Source organism: Lipotes vexillifer, unplaced genomic scaffold, assembly GCF_000442215.2.
Source record: "Lipotes vexillifer unplaced genomic scaffold, Lipotes_vexillifer_v1.1 scaffold2542, whole genome shotgun sequence".
Taxonomy (NCBI): Eukaryota; Metazoa; Chordata; class Mammalia; order Artiodactyla; family Lipotidae; genus Lipotes; species Lipotes vexillifer.
The window spans coordinates 145056-159924 of record NW_006773210.1 but is presented as its reverse complement, the minus strand read 5'-3'; the positions used below and the strand labels follow the sequence as shown (position 1 = coordinate 159924).

The 14869-nt window shown below is 39.5% G+C and overlaps 1 protein-coding gene across 1 annotated transcript in view; it reads right to left on the bottom strand.

The window, feature by feature from the left end:
* The window catches only part of MED13L (mediator complex subunit 13L), a 136161-nt gene that overhangs the window by 6169 nt on the left and 115123 nt on the right, over positions 1-14869 (bottom strand). Inside the window, exons 21-27 of the mRNA XM_007448160.1 lie at positions 13746-13934; positions 10176-10399; positions 9843-9985; positions 6308-6466; positions 4837-5013; positions 3126-3283; positions 324-485 (exon numbers count right to left, since the gene is read on the bottom strand). Coding sequence (XP_007448222.1) covers positions 324-485; positions 3126-3283; positions 4837-5013; positions 6308-6466; positions 9843-9985; positions 10176-10399; positions 13746-13934 — 1212 coding nt within the window. The remainder of the gene's footprint in view (positions 1-323; positions 486-3125; positions 3284-4836; positions 5014-6307; positions 6467-9842; positions 9986-10175; positions 10400-13745; positions 13935-14869) is intronic.

Genomic DNA, 14869 nt, shown 5'->3' with positions numbered 1-14869 from the left:
CCCCCCCCCCCCCCCCGGCGTAACTTCCCGGACCGCAGTGCCTTATACAGAAACACACAGCCGCCCTAGATGTGTCCGTTGGGCCGCGGGAAGTCTCCTCCTTGGGTGAATGTCATTCATTTCTTTGTGACATGGTTTGGGGCTCCTCTCCTAAATTCTGCTCTTCACCTCTACCTGTAATTAACATACCCTCAGACTCTTAAGTAGATGTGAGAGAGTCGGGGAGCAGAATGAGATGACGGTGCCCAAGGCAAATTCTAACCAAGACTGATTTTGAGCATAAGTCACTCACCCCCCAACTTCAAATACAACACCAAACCAACCTTGAGGAAGAGGGGACACTGGTTCTGAGCCTGGGGACACGATGACCAAAACCACTGGGGGAGATTCTCAGCTTTGGCAGTCGATACAAAATACCCGAGGGCCAGAGGCTGCTGTTTCAGCTCCTCAGGCGCTTCCCTAGAAAGAAGACGCTCACCCTGGCTCTGAAAAACAAAGTCCCAAAAGCATGATCAGCATTTATTACCAAATAAAGCTTTTTTAGAAACCAACTTTTTAAAAGAAATTGATATGACATATTAGTTTCAGGTGTACAACATAATGATTCTAACTGTGGGAAATAATCACCACAATAAGTCTAGTTAACATCCACCACCATACAGAGTTACAGTTGTTTTTCTTCTGATGAGAACTTTTAAGATCTACTCTCAGTAACTTTCAAATATACAATATGGTATTATTAACTAAAATCACCATACATTACATCCCCAGGACACTTATTTTATAACTTGAAGTTTGTACTTTTTGACCACCTTCACCCAACTTTTTATCAATTCTCCCTGCACACTGTAGTGACTAATCCCCTTCCTGGCAGCATCTAACACCAGAATGTCAACTGACCAAGAAAGGTCAACAGGGGAGGCAGTGTCTTTGCTGCACACACAGATATCTGATGAAAACTATGGCTCAGGCAGAAGGTACCAGTAAAACTAACAACATCAGCCAAGTAAATACAGGTTTATTTTCTCTGTTTCCTTTTCGGCAGAATGTAAAATCTGCTCCGTGGCATTATTAGGTAATAAACTAAAAATGGAAAGAGTGGAATCTGACAGCTGAAGGTACCACCATACCCACGTGCTCTTTCACCAGCAATCAACCAAAAATACACACGCGCACCTGACTGTCTGTCCACTGTCAATAACGTTCTAACACTTCACCAGTATCTGACCTGCCAGCAGCGTGAGATCTGCTCCTGAAGAAGCCCTGTTTCAGTTTACAGCAGTCCCGGTAGTAAGGGACTCCTGTGAGAGCCACTGGGCGTTTCTGCAGTTGACATTTTCCTTCTTTGACTCTTTTAGCTAGCTTCGAGAGTTGAAAATGTACCTTTTATGCAAAAGCAATAATAAGTCATCCATTTGTTCTCAAAAGCCTTCTGTTTCAAGGAAGAAAAAAAAATCCTCAACTACTACACCAAGTTGTATCATTTCTGAGTTGGTTAAAAAATAAAAACTTACTGCAACCTTGAACAAATTTTTTCTCCTGTGGTAATTTCTTAACTGGATATCAAAGAATGTTTAATGGTTCGGAGAGAGGAAATGCCGAAAGCCTCTCAGGGGTCACCTGGCTGCAGGTGCTCAGGATTAGAAAAGGCCACCTGACCAGCTTCAGCATAGTACTGTTTGAAGTGTGACATTCAGTGGCTTGAGGTGCCAACAAAGGGAGGAAATAAAGCACGCCTCTGTTTCTCACAAAACTGACACTACACTTCAGTTACTATAATTCTTTGTTAACGGAGGAGCTAAATTATAACAACCAGTACTGGGAGGTAGCTGCTATTATTTCCATTTCACAGATAAGGTAACTAAGGCTGAAAAAGGTAAAGTAAGTTTGCCCAGAGTGATATTTATCAAGCTCCAGGGAATGCATTCTTAGCTGCAATGGTATTTGCCTCTAGAATTCACGTTAATCCTAAATTAAAACTGTCCCGTGTAAAATTTGTGTTCTTGGTCCCCATCGCAACAATCTCCAATGAACCAATAAATTGTCATTAACTGGCAAATGACTGGAGGAAACAGAGACATTTACAATCCCTTCTTTGCAGAAGGGAGAATTAGGGGGCAGGCGGTAACATGAGGGCAGTCTACTGAGGTGGCCTTCCCTGGTTTCATCTTCTCTGAAACTGAAGTTTTCAATCTTCTTTTCTCTAGACTGTCCTTCAGTGAACTCAGGGCTGGCAATAAAAGCCCCACCTGACAGAAACCTAAGTCCTCGAAGAACATCTTTGTGCCTAATGAGTGTAAGCAGGTTGCTTATGCTTGTCCAGTTTAAGATATTAGACTAGACATAGCTATTTTTCTGTGTCCTAACCCCTCAATCTCTTAACATTTTAAGTAAAAAGTATAATACAGTGATAAGGCATGAACCACCTATAGCTTTTAAAGAGACCTGACGTGAGCTGATGGCAGAACCTTTAACGCCTCAATCGTCTGCTACTTCACCTCTAACATCCTGGGATGTTTAAAGGTGACAGCAGCTGTAAGCCCTGTTTCTCCCTTGATACGCGGTTACTAACCTGCGCACTTCTCCAAACTCAGCCTCCTGTGGGCTCCTCCCGCTCCCACAGGCTGGCCACAGAGAACACCTAACACGCCTAAATAAAGGCACCATGACCTAAACCAAGACCAGTTAAGCTCCTTTCCGAATTAATTAACCATCAACAATGTGTTAGTCAATTAACACAGTTACTCTGAATGTTAAATAAGCAGGGTTATTGAACTAGCCTCTGAAAAGCCACTGTTCTGGCAAAAAATGAAAAAATAACTGGGAAGCAGCAAGCAACCAAAATTAATTTTTGCTCAGAACACAGTAACTGCATAAAACCCTTGCAGCTGTAATGGGACTATTCTGATTAAACACATTCATCAGGAATAATAATAACATTTCTTTAGAATTCCTGCTTTGTTCGAAATGGAACTACAGGGTCGCTGTCCCACACTTACTCCTCTTGTACCAGGGACCAAGACCATCAGGGAGAAAGGTGCGTGTAGTAAAAGAAGACAGCACTTCTGGAGGATTTTCCTGAAGGCTGAGGTGGTTTTAAACAACCTATTTCAAGTCGTCCTTACCCGACTATGCTGGAAGTGAGAGCCCACACCAATTCCAGAAGGAGAGCCTGGGGAGGGAACTGGGGAGGAGTTGGGAGAGGAATGGAGGTTCCCAGTCATTAATATGCCAATATCATTGTCCATATCATCTGGGAATGGAAGGTCAACAAACATGTCATCTAGAGAGAGAGAAAAAAAAGGACAAAAATTAAAAAGCTAATCCATAGCCCCAGTTTAAACCAATGCACGGTTTATTGGCCTATGACTATTACAGGCATGTGTTGTTAACAACTTAGTAAGACTTAATGCGTGCCCACTGGGTTCAAGGTGCTGCAAATTATTCTTGCATTTTGTACTCTCTCCAATGATCTCCTAATGTGAGATATTAACAGAACGGAGAAATAAAGAACTTAAAACTCCACACTCTGCATAGCCTCCAAAGGCACATAAAAAGAAGGCAAAACAGCTAAAGAAGCAATTTAATTATTAAAGTTAAAACTGACACCATCCAAGAAAACAGCAGACACCATCTATGCATCCAATTAGCATCTAAAATACTTAAGGCTGAATTAATGCATGCTAATAAGTGTGAACTTGCCCTCAAACTGGAGGCCTATTATACGAGCAGATCAAAGCATGATGTTTTTGTTAAGAAATCCTCTCTCCCATATCATAAAAGTAAGGTACACGCACAGCAGAAAATTTGGAAAGAAAAGTATAAAAGGGGAAACCCAATCACCATGAACATTTTTGCTGATCCTTTTTCTGTATTTATTATTACACTGTGATATTATGTGTGTTTTCTATATATACACACACGCAGGACAGTATCCTTTTACCCTCCCCATTTAACAGGAGTAAATGTTGGTAGCTGCTAAAAATTCTTCAAAAAACAATGCATATGGCTGCATAATATTGAACATTTTACAGTTTATAAATAACCATTGCTTAACAAATGCCTTAAGATATTCAAACCATAAAAATCTATTAAGAATAATCAAATAAGGGGACTTTGGTGGCGCAGTGGTTAAAAATCCACCTGCCAATGCAGGGGACACGGGTTGGAGCCCTGGTCCAGGAAGATCCCACATGCCGCGGAGCAACTAAGCCCAGGCACCACAACTACTGAGCCTGCACTCTAGAGCCCACGAACCACAACTACTGAGCCCGCATGCCAGAACTACCGAAGCCCACGCGCCTGGAGCCCGTGCTCCAGAACAAGAGAAGCCACTGCAAGGAGAAGCCCGCGCAGCAACGAAGACCCAACACAGCCAAAAATAAATTACTTAAAAAAAAAAATTTCAAGACTAATCAAATAAGGAGTTGTTTTAGAGCAAGTTAGATTCCCAATGATCATCTAAAGACAGGTGCTATCTTCATACTGCCTAGCAGTCTTCATACATTTCAAATCAGATCAAGAAATCTTTATTGAAAGAGTGACACCCATGTACAGGACACTATCAAGCAGACACTATTTTTTTGCCGTTAATGAAAAACAGGAGAAAGTTAATTACCCAAGAGAGGAAAGTGTTTATTTGGTCTTGGCAACAGTGCAAATTAAATCTTCAAAACCGAAAAGATTCTCAAACCTTCGATTCCCTCTTCACATTTCATATGCTGTTTACTACGACACAGAAGAACCTGCAGCGGCCAGGCGACTCTTTACTCTAGCACTGTGTCTTGCTGAAGGAGCGCTCGGAGCCGCTCTATGCATACAGGGTCTTCCACTCACCATTGTTGGGGCTAAACCCATCTTCATTGGGATAGTTGGCTGGAGCCACCTGGATGGTTGACGATGTTGGGAACACCAAGATGTGTGTACAAGAAGCGTCTTGAGGGGTGTTCAGCTGAGATGACTGCATGTTCAGTGCAGTACTTCGGCCAAAAACTGAGCCCATTGTGACAGCATCTTAAAAAAGGGGGAAACGTATCAATGCCTTTTGTGCAGCAGTGAACAGCTCCAGAAATGACCCGAGCTGGATTGATGTGAGTCTGACACAACTGCCATGATGGATACACATTTACAGTTGAGCCCACTTGTCTAAATATTTTCAAGAAACTGACTCAGAGCAGATAGCTATGATAACTCAAGCCACATTTCACACTGGCAAGGTTAAGAAAAAATTGGATTGAGTCGACCAAATACGTTTTAATTACTTAAATAAGAAGTATTTCTAAAAATAAAACTTTCTTTCCTCCTGTGACTGCTAATAATTTATAACGGACTGTTCCCACAAACAATGCAATTCTGCAGAAATGGTATCATTCAACTAATAATTGTTATAACTAATATTTATTGAATGCATACTACGTGCCAGATTCTGTACTGAATTCTTTATTCATATCATATCATTCAGTCATCAAAGCTACACCTCAGAGGTAGGAACTACTACCCCCATTTCATGAGGAGGACAGAACACAAAGAAATGATGTAACTTGCCCAACTGGTGCAGGTGACAATTAACCCAAGGTCTGACCAGCAGGCCAGTACAGACATCTGTCTCTCTCTAGACTGACCACAAGCAACCACATTCTCATACCACAACACTTCTGTTGGTTTTTACAGGGAGGGGACAAGGGTCTGCTGTTTGACCAAAGAAATACCTGGATGGTAAAAACAGGTTTAAAAAGTATAAAACTTCTTAGCTATTAAATTATAAAACAGCTTAGTTGCTGTTTTAAAAAAAATTCTGTGGCCATGATGTTTCGTCTGCCCACATCTTGGCACTTACTGAGTTACTGTGGCTACCAGACACTGTGATAAATGCTCTACCCCTGTCTACTTCACATTCATCCTCAACCACAGAGAGACTCTAAACGTCCTCTTGAGGCTGCTTGAGGAGTCTATCAAATACCTTTCTTCAAAAGGGTATTAAAATACATATCATGTTGGTGCCCACTTAAGTCATTTTTGGAGGGTGAACTTCATAAACTAATAACAGGTTGGGGTCAAATAATTCGCCAGGACTCTAAGAGCTCTCAATCACACCCAGGACTTGGGCTCTCTCCCAAGTGATGGTCAACAAAGACAGTAAAATCACAAACCACTCCCCTTGGAAGAGACCAGATGGTTTCCATTTTGAGCCCTAAGTACAATTTTTTCTCATAAAGATAATAAAGATCATTCTATACTTGTGTGTGGACTTAAGATTGAATGGACTGAACTGTTCTGATACCTAATTAACAAAACTGACGAGATTTACCTGGCATCACTACAAAGGACCCCTGGGGCTCCATGGCAACCAGGCAGGCACTAAGGATAGAAGGAGAGTCTGCGGCAGAGATTCCACACATCCGGCACACGTCCTTGAGCCGTTTACTGATTGTCTGTAGTGAACATTCTCCAAGGAGGATACTCCAGTCTGGAAATCAAATATCACAATCGCACACAGTCTTCAGAAATTCATATTGATGTGAGGTTTGAGCATTTTACCAGTTTTGCCTGATAATTGAATTTCTAGGATTGGGCCCTGAAGGGAATATGGCTTTATAGAGGTTCCCCTCCTTGCTACAAAGAAAATGTTACTTGACCTCGATTACGCTTCATTAACAAAGAAACAAAGGCCAACGACCATAGAGACTGAAATCATGTCTGAAATGACCTGTGAGTCTGGCACAGACCCGGGCAGACTTAGGCACTTAAAATAGTTTTCAATGGTGATGCCAGTATGTTCTGTCCTTTCTCCTTCTCCAGGTCTGGTTCTTTCACTACCCCTATGAACACTTTTCTTTAGAAGAGAGCACAGTTTGGGGTGAACCTCAGTTTTGTTTACTGCTAACGTAGATTGGTTGTTTCATGAAAGGCAAGCAGCAGAAGAAACGAAGGGGACCCTTTCCTGGCATGCCCAAAGATCCGATAAGCAATGGGTGCAAGTAAAGTGCTCCAAATGATGCCACATTAATTGTTCAGATTAAAAAGATGCCACAAATTTTCTATCGTCTGTTTATTGCCTCCAAACAAAAGCACTACGTCTCCTCACAGAACTGTTGAGGGTAATGTTACTCTGTGAATTGAAAAGCACTTGGTACTCCCTTTATTTTGACCCCCGACACACATGAAGCACGTCACATTACTGCAGCCGTACACTGCTGTCATGTCACATCCCACTGATGTAACACCACTCCACCTCTCTACCTCCATATACTTTTTTCAAGCAACCTGCTCTCCCCTTAAAAAGCAAGTGAAAAAAAAAAAAAAAACTTTCACATTTCATATTCCTAATGAACACTGAACTGAAGTGGCTGAAATAAAAGGGTCAAGGAACAAAGAGGAGGGAGTATTTTTAAAAACCACAGAAATACCAAAGAGAAGTGAGTTCGGTATATAAAAACCAAGTAAGAAGGAAAAGACAGTATGATTATTTTTATCACAAACACTCTGGTGATAAAGAACAGAGATTCACAAAACTGACTCTGAAATCTGTGGACTCATATCTGATACTGCCCCACAGAAATGCAACGTGGTGCAGACCTCAGCTCCCCAAAGGAAGAAACTGTAGATTGAGAAGCTGATGTCCTGGACACTAGGCTTTTCTCTGTTTTTACTCCTTGAAAGTACATTTGCTCTCAGTCTTTTGATGGAGCCCTCAGTCACACTTACATTCTTCTCCCCCAAGAGATAAGAAAGAAGAGTGTGTCCCTTCTAAAAAATCATAAAAGGGAAGGCGATGGCTTTAATAATTTTCCAAAATACCAAGTAACTAGACTACTAGGCTACATTTTTATCCCCTCTACTTCTTTTCTATTATATTCTAACTTTTCCCAAGGGTTAAGAGTAGCTCAAAGCCTTTAAGAAATAAGATTGACTAAAAGGCATACTAAGAGAGAAGATAGGAATTCTGACAGAAATGAAATGATGAATCCCCTAATGTATTAGACCTCCAGGCTACTGATACAGACTCATTATAATATTCTTTTAAAAATGAAAAGGATAATATTTTCTATTGGTCTACAGTATAATTTAATACAAAAAATTCTGTGTATAATAGATTCCTAAGAAAACACTTAATACATATTATATAATATTTGTATAAACTGCTGTTAAACCCTAATAATTAACTCACTTAGGCACTTACTACAAGGCAAGTTATATCTGTATCAGGGGTTTTATTTCAGGGTTTCCACAAATACCAGATATAAATTTCATGTAAAGAAATAAGATGCACACTTTAACGCAAGGGTCAGCAAACTACGGTCCACAGCTCACATCCTTCCCACCACCTGTTTGTAAACAAGGTTTTATTGGAACACAGCCACACCAATTCACTGGGGTATTGTCTATGGCTGCTTTGGCATTACAGTAGCAGAGCTGAGTAGTTCAACAGTGACCAGCTAGCCTGCAAAGTCAAAAATATTTACTACCTTGCCCTTTACAAAGAAAGTTTGCCAACTCTGTTCTGATATATACTTGGCACATGCAAAACCACCAAGCTAATTTGTGACATACGGTTGCTTTTGTGCAGACGTTAGAAAAAAACCTCTCCCGGGACTTCCCTGGTGGCGCAGTGGTTAAGACTCCACGTTCCCAGTGCAGGGGGCCCGGGTTCGATCCCTGGTCAGGGAACTAGATCCCACATGCATGCTGCAACTAAGAGTTCGCATGCCATGACTAAGGAGCCCGCGAGCTGCAACTAAGGAGCCGATGTGCCGCAACTAAGACCTGGCAAAACCAAATAAATAAATATTAAAGGGCTTCCCTGGTGGCGCAGTAGTTGAGAGTCCGCCTGCTGATGCAGGGGACACGAGTTCGTGCCCCAGTACGGGAAGATCCCACATGCCGCGGAGCGGCTGGGCCCGTGAGCCATGGCCGCTGAGCCTGCGCGTCCGGAGCCTGTGCTCCGCAATGGGAGAGGCCACAACAGTGAGAGGCCCGCGTACCGCAAAAATAAGTAAATAAATAAATATTAAAAACAAAAACTTCTCTCATCTATATGCATATACTGAACTTTTTATAAATATGTCATTAATCGATAGGGCTTTAAATAAATAATCTAGGCCTGTTCATATTGCTCATATAAAACTGTACAAGTAGCTACACAAGGATAATAAATGAGCTGGGCTCAACGCCAGGCAAGGCAGCTGCCTGTGGTGGTCAGTTGTGTTATGTTGCAGTTACTTTTAGTGCTTTCTTATATTTATGGTAAGAAATATAAGCAGTAGGTAGATATATTGGGGGATTCAACTTAAAAAAATCTGCTCTCTTAAATTTCCAGACTGAAGAATATGACAGTGGCAATGTGAATAAAGACTCTTCCAATTTGCAACTACTTGTCCTTGTCAATCAGGATTATCTTGCAATCAAGCCACCGAAACAAAAATAAATACAAAGCTCATACCAGCAACCACCAAAAACAAACCAGCAAACGAAAGTAAAGGCTGTATATGACTTCTACTCTCATCCATAATCTCGGATATAAAATTTTCCAGTTAAAACTGACTTGTTCTTCTCACAATATATAAATGTTAGAAATTCTAATTTACCAAGTATCATTTTTATATTAAAAAATATTTTTCTCTTTTATATACTGGGGTTCAATATTATATTTAATATTTTCTTCGTGTAAATGATTTCGTTGCTAGTGAAAAGTCTAAAAGCCACTGGTTTATCCTGTACATTTAACAGAATCAGAAAATATAATCTGCTTTATTCTTACTACCAACTTTATAATTTTCTCCCTCAGCTTAGTTAATGACATTAGCTCAGCCCTTTTCCTTTCCTTTGTTTCAGGAATTTCTCACCTTTAAGTTCCCCATGGCCAAGACGCCCAAGTCGCCCAATTACAACTCTCCAGGGCAGAGATGTCATTTGGACAATACCTATGCACCATTCCCATAACTTCTGTAGTCCAATTTTACGGGCAGATACTTTACTCCTCCGTGATCTAAAACAGACATGGAAAAGGGTCCCCAAATGAATCAAAGCTATCATTTAGTACGACAAAACCAAGAAAATTCCAAAGAACCCACCCACATGTTACCCACTGCATTTAGATAGGAAAGTTAGAAAGATCCATTATCTGAGAAAAGGCACAGCATCAATTTACACACACCATAAACACCAAGGCTCCTCACCTGTTTGGTAAAGCAATATTTACAATACATGTTTCTAATAATTCTCCATGGAGGTCAGTGCAGGAAGCCAAAAGCCAGCGCTGGTCGTGAGACAGACAATAGCCCACAAAGAGCACATTGTATTTCTGGCTCGCTTCACCAAATGTCTCTCCCAGCTCTGTCTGCTTGTCTTTGATTGGGGCCAATATAAAAGGAGGGGAGTAAAGCTGGATTGGGCTGGGCCGCTGAAATCAAAATCAAAATCAGTATCAACACAAAGCCACTCCATGTTTACAACAAAACCCATACAGCACTGAGGGAAACCAACAGGGAGAAATGACAATAGATTGCTTCCCGACTAGTCCTATATATACAAATAATAATGATACAAGAAAAATTGTTTAAGGTAGGGAACCCAATCAAGCCAATTATTTCCTTATTAAAAGAAATTATTATTGGCCCAACTTCATTAGTCATTAGGAAAGTGGATTAAAACCACTACACACCCACCAGAATGTCTGAAATATAAAGGACAGAAAACATCAAGTATTGGTGAGAATACAGGGCAATTAGAACTTTCATACATTGCTGGAGTATGATGTGCTTCGGAAAAGTATTTGACAACACCTGTAAAAGCTGAACAAACACATACCCTCTGACCACCCAAAATGCACATATATGTTTACAAAGGACAGGTATAAGCATGTTTACAACACTATCAATCTTAATAGCTCCAAAGAGAAAATAACCTAAATGACCATCAACAGTAAAATGGATGATAAATTGTGATAAAGTTACGCAAGCAGAATATTAAACAGCAGCAAAGAGAATGAAAAAAACTACTGCTACAAGCAACAAAATGGATGATTCTCAACACTGAGTAAAAGAAGCCAGGCACAAAACACTGTAAATTATGAGTCCATTTATATAAAGCCAAAAACAGGCAAAATTATGCTGTTATAAGTCAGAATAGTGATTACCACTGGAGTGACTGGAAGGGACATTAGAGAGGTTTCTGGATGCTTGTTATGTTTTGTTTCCAGCGCTAGTTACGTAATATTTTTACTTAGTGGAAATTCAGCAGGCAGTATGCTTAAGACTGGGTACTTTTCAGTATGTATATTATACTTTATGATGTGTGTGTGTAAGTAATTAAAGAGATCAAAGTGTTAGCTGTTACCTAAGACAAATATTTTAGATAAACTGTGATGAAATTTAATTGTCATCTTTGTTTCTAGCTTTATATACATCTCAATATTTAGTAAACTACGGCACGGGTCAGCAAACTTCGGTAAAGGATCAGACAGTAAATACTTTAGGCTTTATGAGTCTCTGTCACATAATCTTCTCTTTGTAAAAATGTAATAATCATTCTTACCTAGCTGGTCATACAAATGCAGGCTGCAGGCTGGATTTAGCCCACAGAGTTGCCAACCCCTGAACTATATAGCATAAGAAACGGTAATAATGGAATTACAGAATTTTAAACTTAAAAGAGACCTTGGAGATAAGTTAATCCAATTCCTTCATTTTAGGGATACATATTCAACAACTTGCTCAAGTTTCAAAGCTAACCTTATCACTGATCCATTCACTCTCCATAGACCCGGAAATTCCACTCCTAGGTACTTACCAAGAAAACTGAAAACATACAGCCACACAAAAACTCATACACAAATGTTTAGAACAGGGTTAGTCACAATAGCCAAAAAGTGGAAAAATCCATACGCCCATCCACTACTAAATGGATAAACAAAATGTGGTCTATCCATATAATGGAATAGTACTTAGCCATAAATAGAAATAAAGTACTGATACCTGCTATGACATGGATGAACCTCGAAAACATTATGTTAAGTGAAAGAAGGCAGACATAAAACATTCTATATTGGAAGATTCCATTTACAAAAAACGTCCAGAACAGGCAACCCCACAGAGACACCAAGTAAAACAGTGGTTGCCAGGAGCTTGCATGAGACTGTGCCACTGCAGAAAATGAGAATTCCTGGAAGCAGGGGACTGGTGTCTTGTTCAGCACTGCACAGTCGACACCTAATACAGTGTCTGGCACACGGCAGACACTCAGCTATAGTTGCTGAATGAAAGTACAAAATTCTAGCTGCAGACTGAGGGCGAGGCAGCATTTAGCAATTAGCCATTGCACCGTAATGCAAGTAAAAATTTATAAACCTCAGTAAATGTTCACAACATTTGGTTCTTACATTTTTAATTAAGTCAAATGACTGATTTCTCTCTTCCTGTTCCAAAGCAAAAGGAAAGAAAGAATATTTTTTTGTCATTTATTTTAATCTAAGCCTCACTATATATCTCATGAACTCTCATGGTGTTCTGTCAGTATGTTATATAATCTTTTAAAACATTACATAATGCCTCGGATCTTAATATAGGTAGTCAGCCTTTACTCTCTTCTCTGAAAATGCAGACTACTATTAGTTGCATTTGAAATTGTGGTAACTTCTTACCAAAGCATAAGGAATGATTGCATCTAAATTGCAGAATAACCACAAGAGGTAAAAAACTGAAAGATTCAAAGTTTATAAAGAAAGGAACAAACTCAATTCCTGGACACAAATTTGAAACAGGTAGAAACATATTTATTTTTATTCTAGAAAAAGCTAGTGGTAGAGAAAACATATGACATGCTCACAAAAGTAAAAAAATACAGACTCAAAAGAATAAACTAACCTAAAACTGCCAAAGATAGAAATTTTCTATAACCCCAGAGCAAATGTAAGTTGTCAGCTAAGCAGTTTCCTCTCTTGGGACCAAGCAGACCTGAACCAAGTTACAACAAATGCAGTATTAAGTAGTGCGTCATTTTTTTAGTTTTCCACAAAAACTTACATTACCAACTAAAATTAGCAATTTTTGGTGTTTTTAAGTTCTCTAATGGTGAAGAGGTGTTTGCTGGCCTTTATTAATGGGTAAGTTTTTATGCAAAAGTTGTGGGAACTGATTTTTGAAGGCTTTGAGAGTTCTAAACACTGCCCTGTATATCTACCTTCAGGATAAGGTGATTAGTAAAACAAAAGAAGTGTACAACTTCTGTTTAAAGCATGTTTTGCTTTGGTGTTTTAGAATTCCCCGAGGTACTTATCTGTGGGGAACAGGTTTACAAAGATGGAGAGAAAAAGCATTCATTTACATACAGAAGCACTGAGACAAGGGGAGGAGAAAGCATCAGAAAATGAGGGGCCCGTGCAGAGTGAACACATACACAGCTGCTGTTCCATGAGCTGGGGAAGGTGGAGAGTGATTTAAGACACAAATTAGCTTCAAACAATGATGAACAAAATAAATATATGAAAATTGATCTTTCATAAGTAAAAGGGTAAGTGTATTGTTGCCTTAGGTCTTACATCAAACAATGGCAAGAGTTTGCTTGCCTCTTTTCTCAAAAAATTATACAAGTTCAGAGAAGCAGCTCCTCTATTTCAACTTAAGGATTAAAGAAACCTACCACTCTTATAATAAAGGTAGAAGACCAACCAAGCAAGCAACTCTCCGGGCTTGCATCGTTAGCATAAAAGTAGTCTTTTTGCAAATTTCTGCCCTGTTGCTGCTACCTACCTCTGGGTTCTTGAGAGTCATCTCAATGCTGGCGGCAGGCCCAAATCCTGTGAGGGATTTAATGTGGATCTGTGTAGGCAGAGGTCGCCTGCACTGGCAGTACACTGAAAATGCCATGGACTTCAAGTATTGAATGTAGAAAACTTGTTCATCCTTCATTGTCTGCAGCATGTACTGGCAAGGCACAATCTACAGACACAAATACAAGTAAAACTAGAAATAGAGATCTAATATGCTAACAAGGCAGTTCGAAAATGAAATGGTATGAATTCTTTACTTGAATGGGGGAGGCAACTTTAGTTTTAAAATACAGAAATGCCAAACATAGTATAATTCAATCTTAGTTCCTTTCAGTGACATAGAATCCTGTATTCCAAATATACCAGCAATTTAAGCAGAGGTGTCACTCTGCTGGTCAAGTTACACTGTCACTTAGAAATTACCCTGTTCCCATTTTAGAGATAAATTATCAATTTATTGTCGCCATGCCCCTAAATTTAAAAACTTGCTTTTAAATATATTTCTCACTTTTGTAAGGTATATGCATAGTATGCATGGCATCTTTGGAATTATTGTCTAGTCATCTGAGACACAAACTTCAAATCAATGAAAAACTATCAACAAACTATACTGGTAGCTTTAATTTCAATCTTTTAATTCTATAATATGGCTTGAGTTAAAGTGACAGAAAAACATGAATCCAAACACCCAAGACATCATTTTTCATCTATTAAATTATAAATTTTTAAAAATTATTACACTATAAAGCTGGCAAGGGTGTACTGAAAATGGGCATGCTCCTTCACTCCCGAAAGAAATGTAAATAACTATAACATTTTGGGAGAGGAATCTGGCATTATTTATCAGTATCTTTATCAAAGAATCCACTTTAAGAAATGACTTGAAATGTGACCGATTATACCTGAAGATGTTTATTGTGGCTTTATTTATTTATTCATTCATTTACTTATTTGTTTATTGGTCATGCTGTGCAGCTTGTGGGACCTTAGTTCTCCAACCAGGGATTGAACCCAGGCCCCGGAATTGGAAGAGTCCCAACCACTGGACCGCCTTATAGTTGTATTTGTAACAGTGAAAAGGTAAAAAAAAAAAAAAAAAAAAAA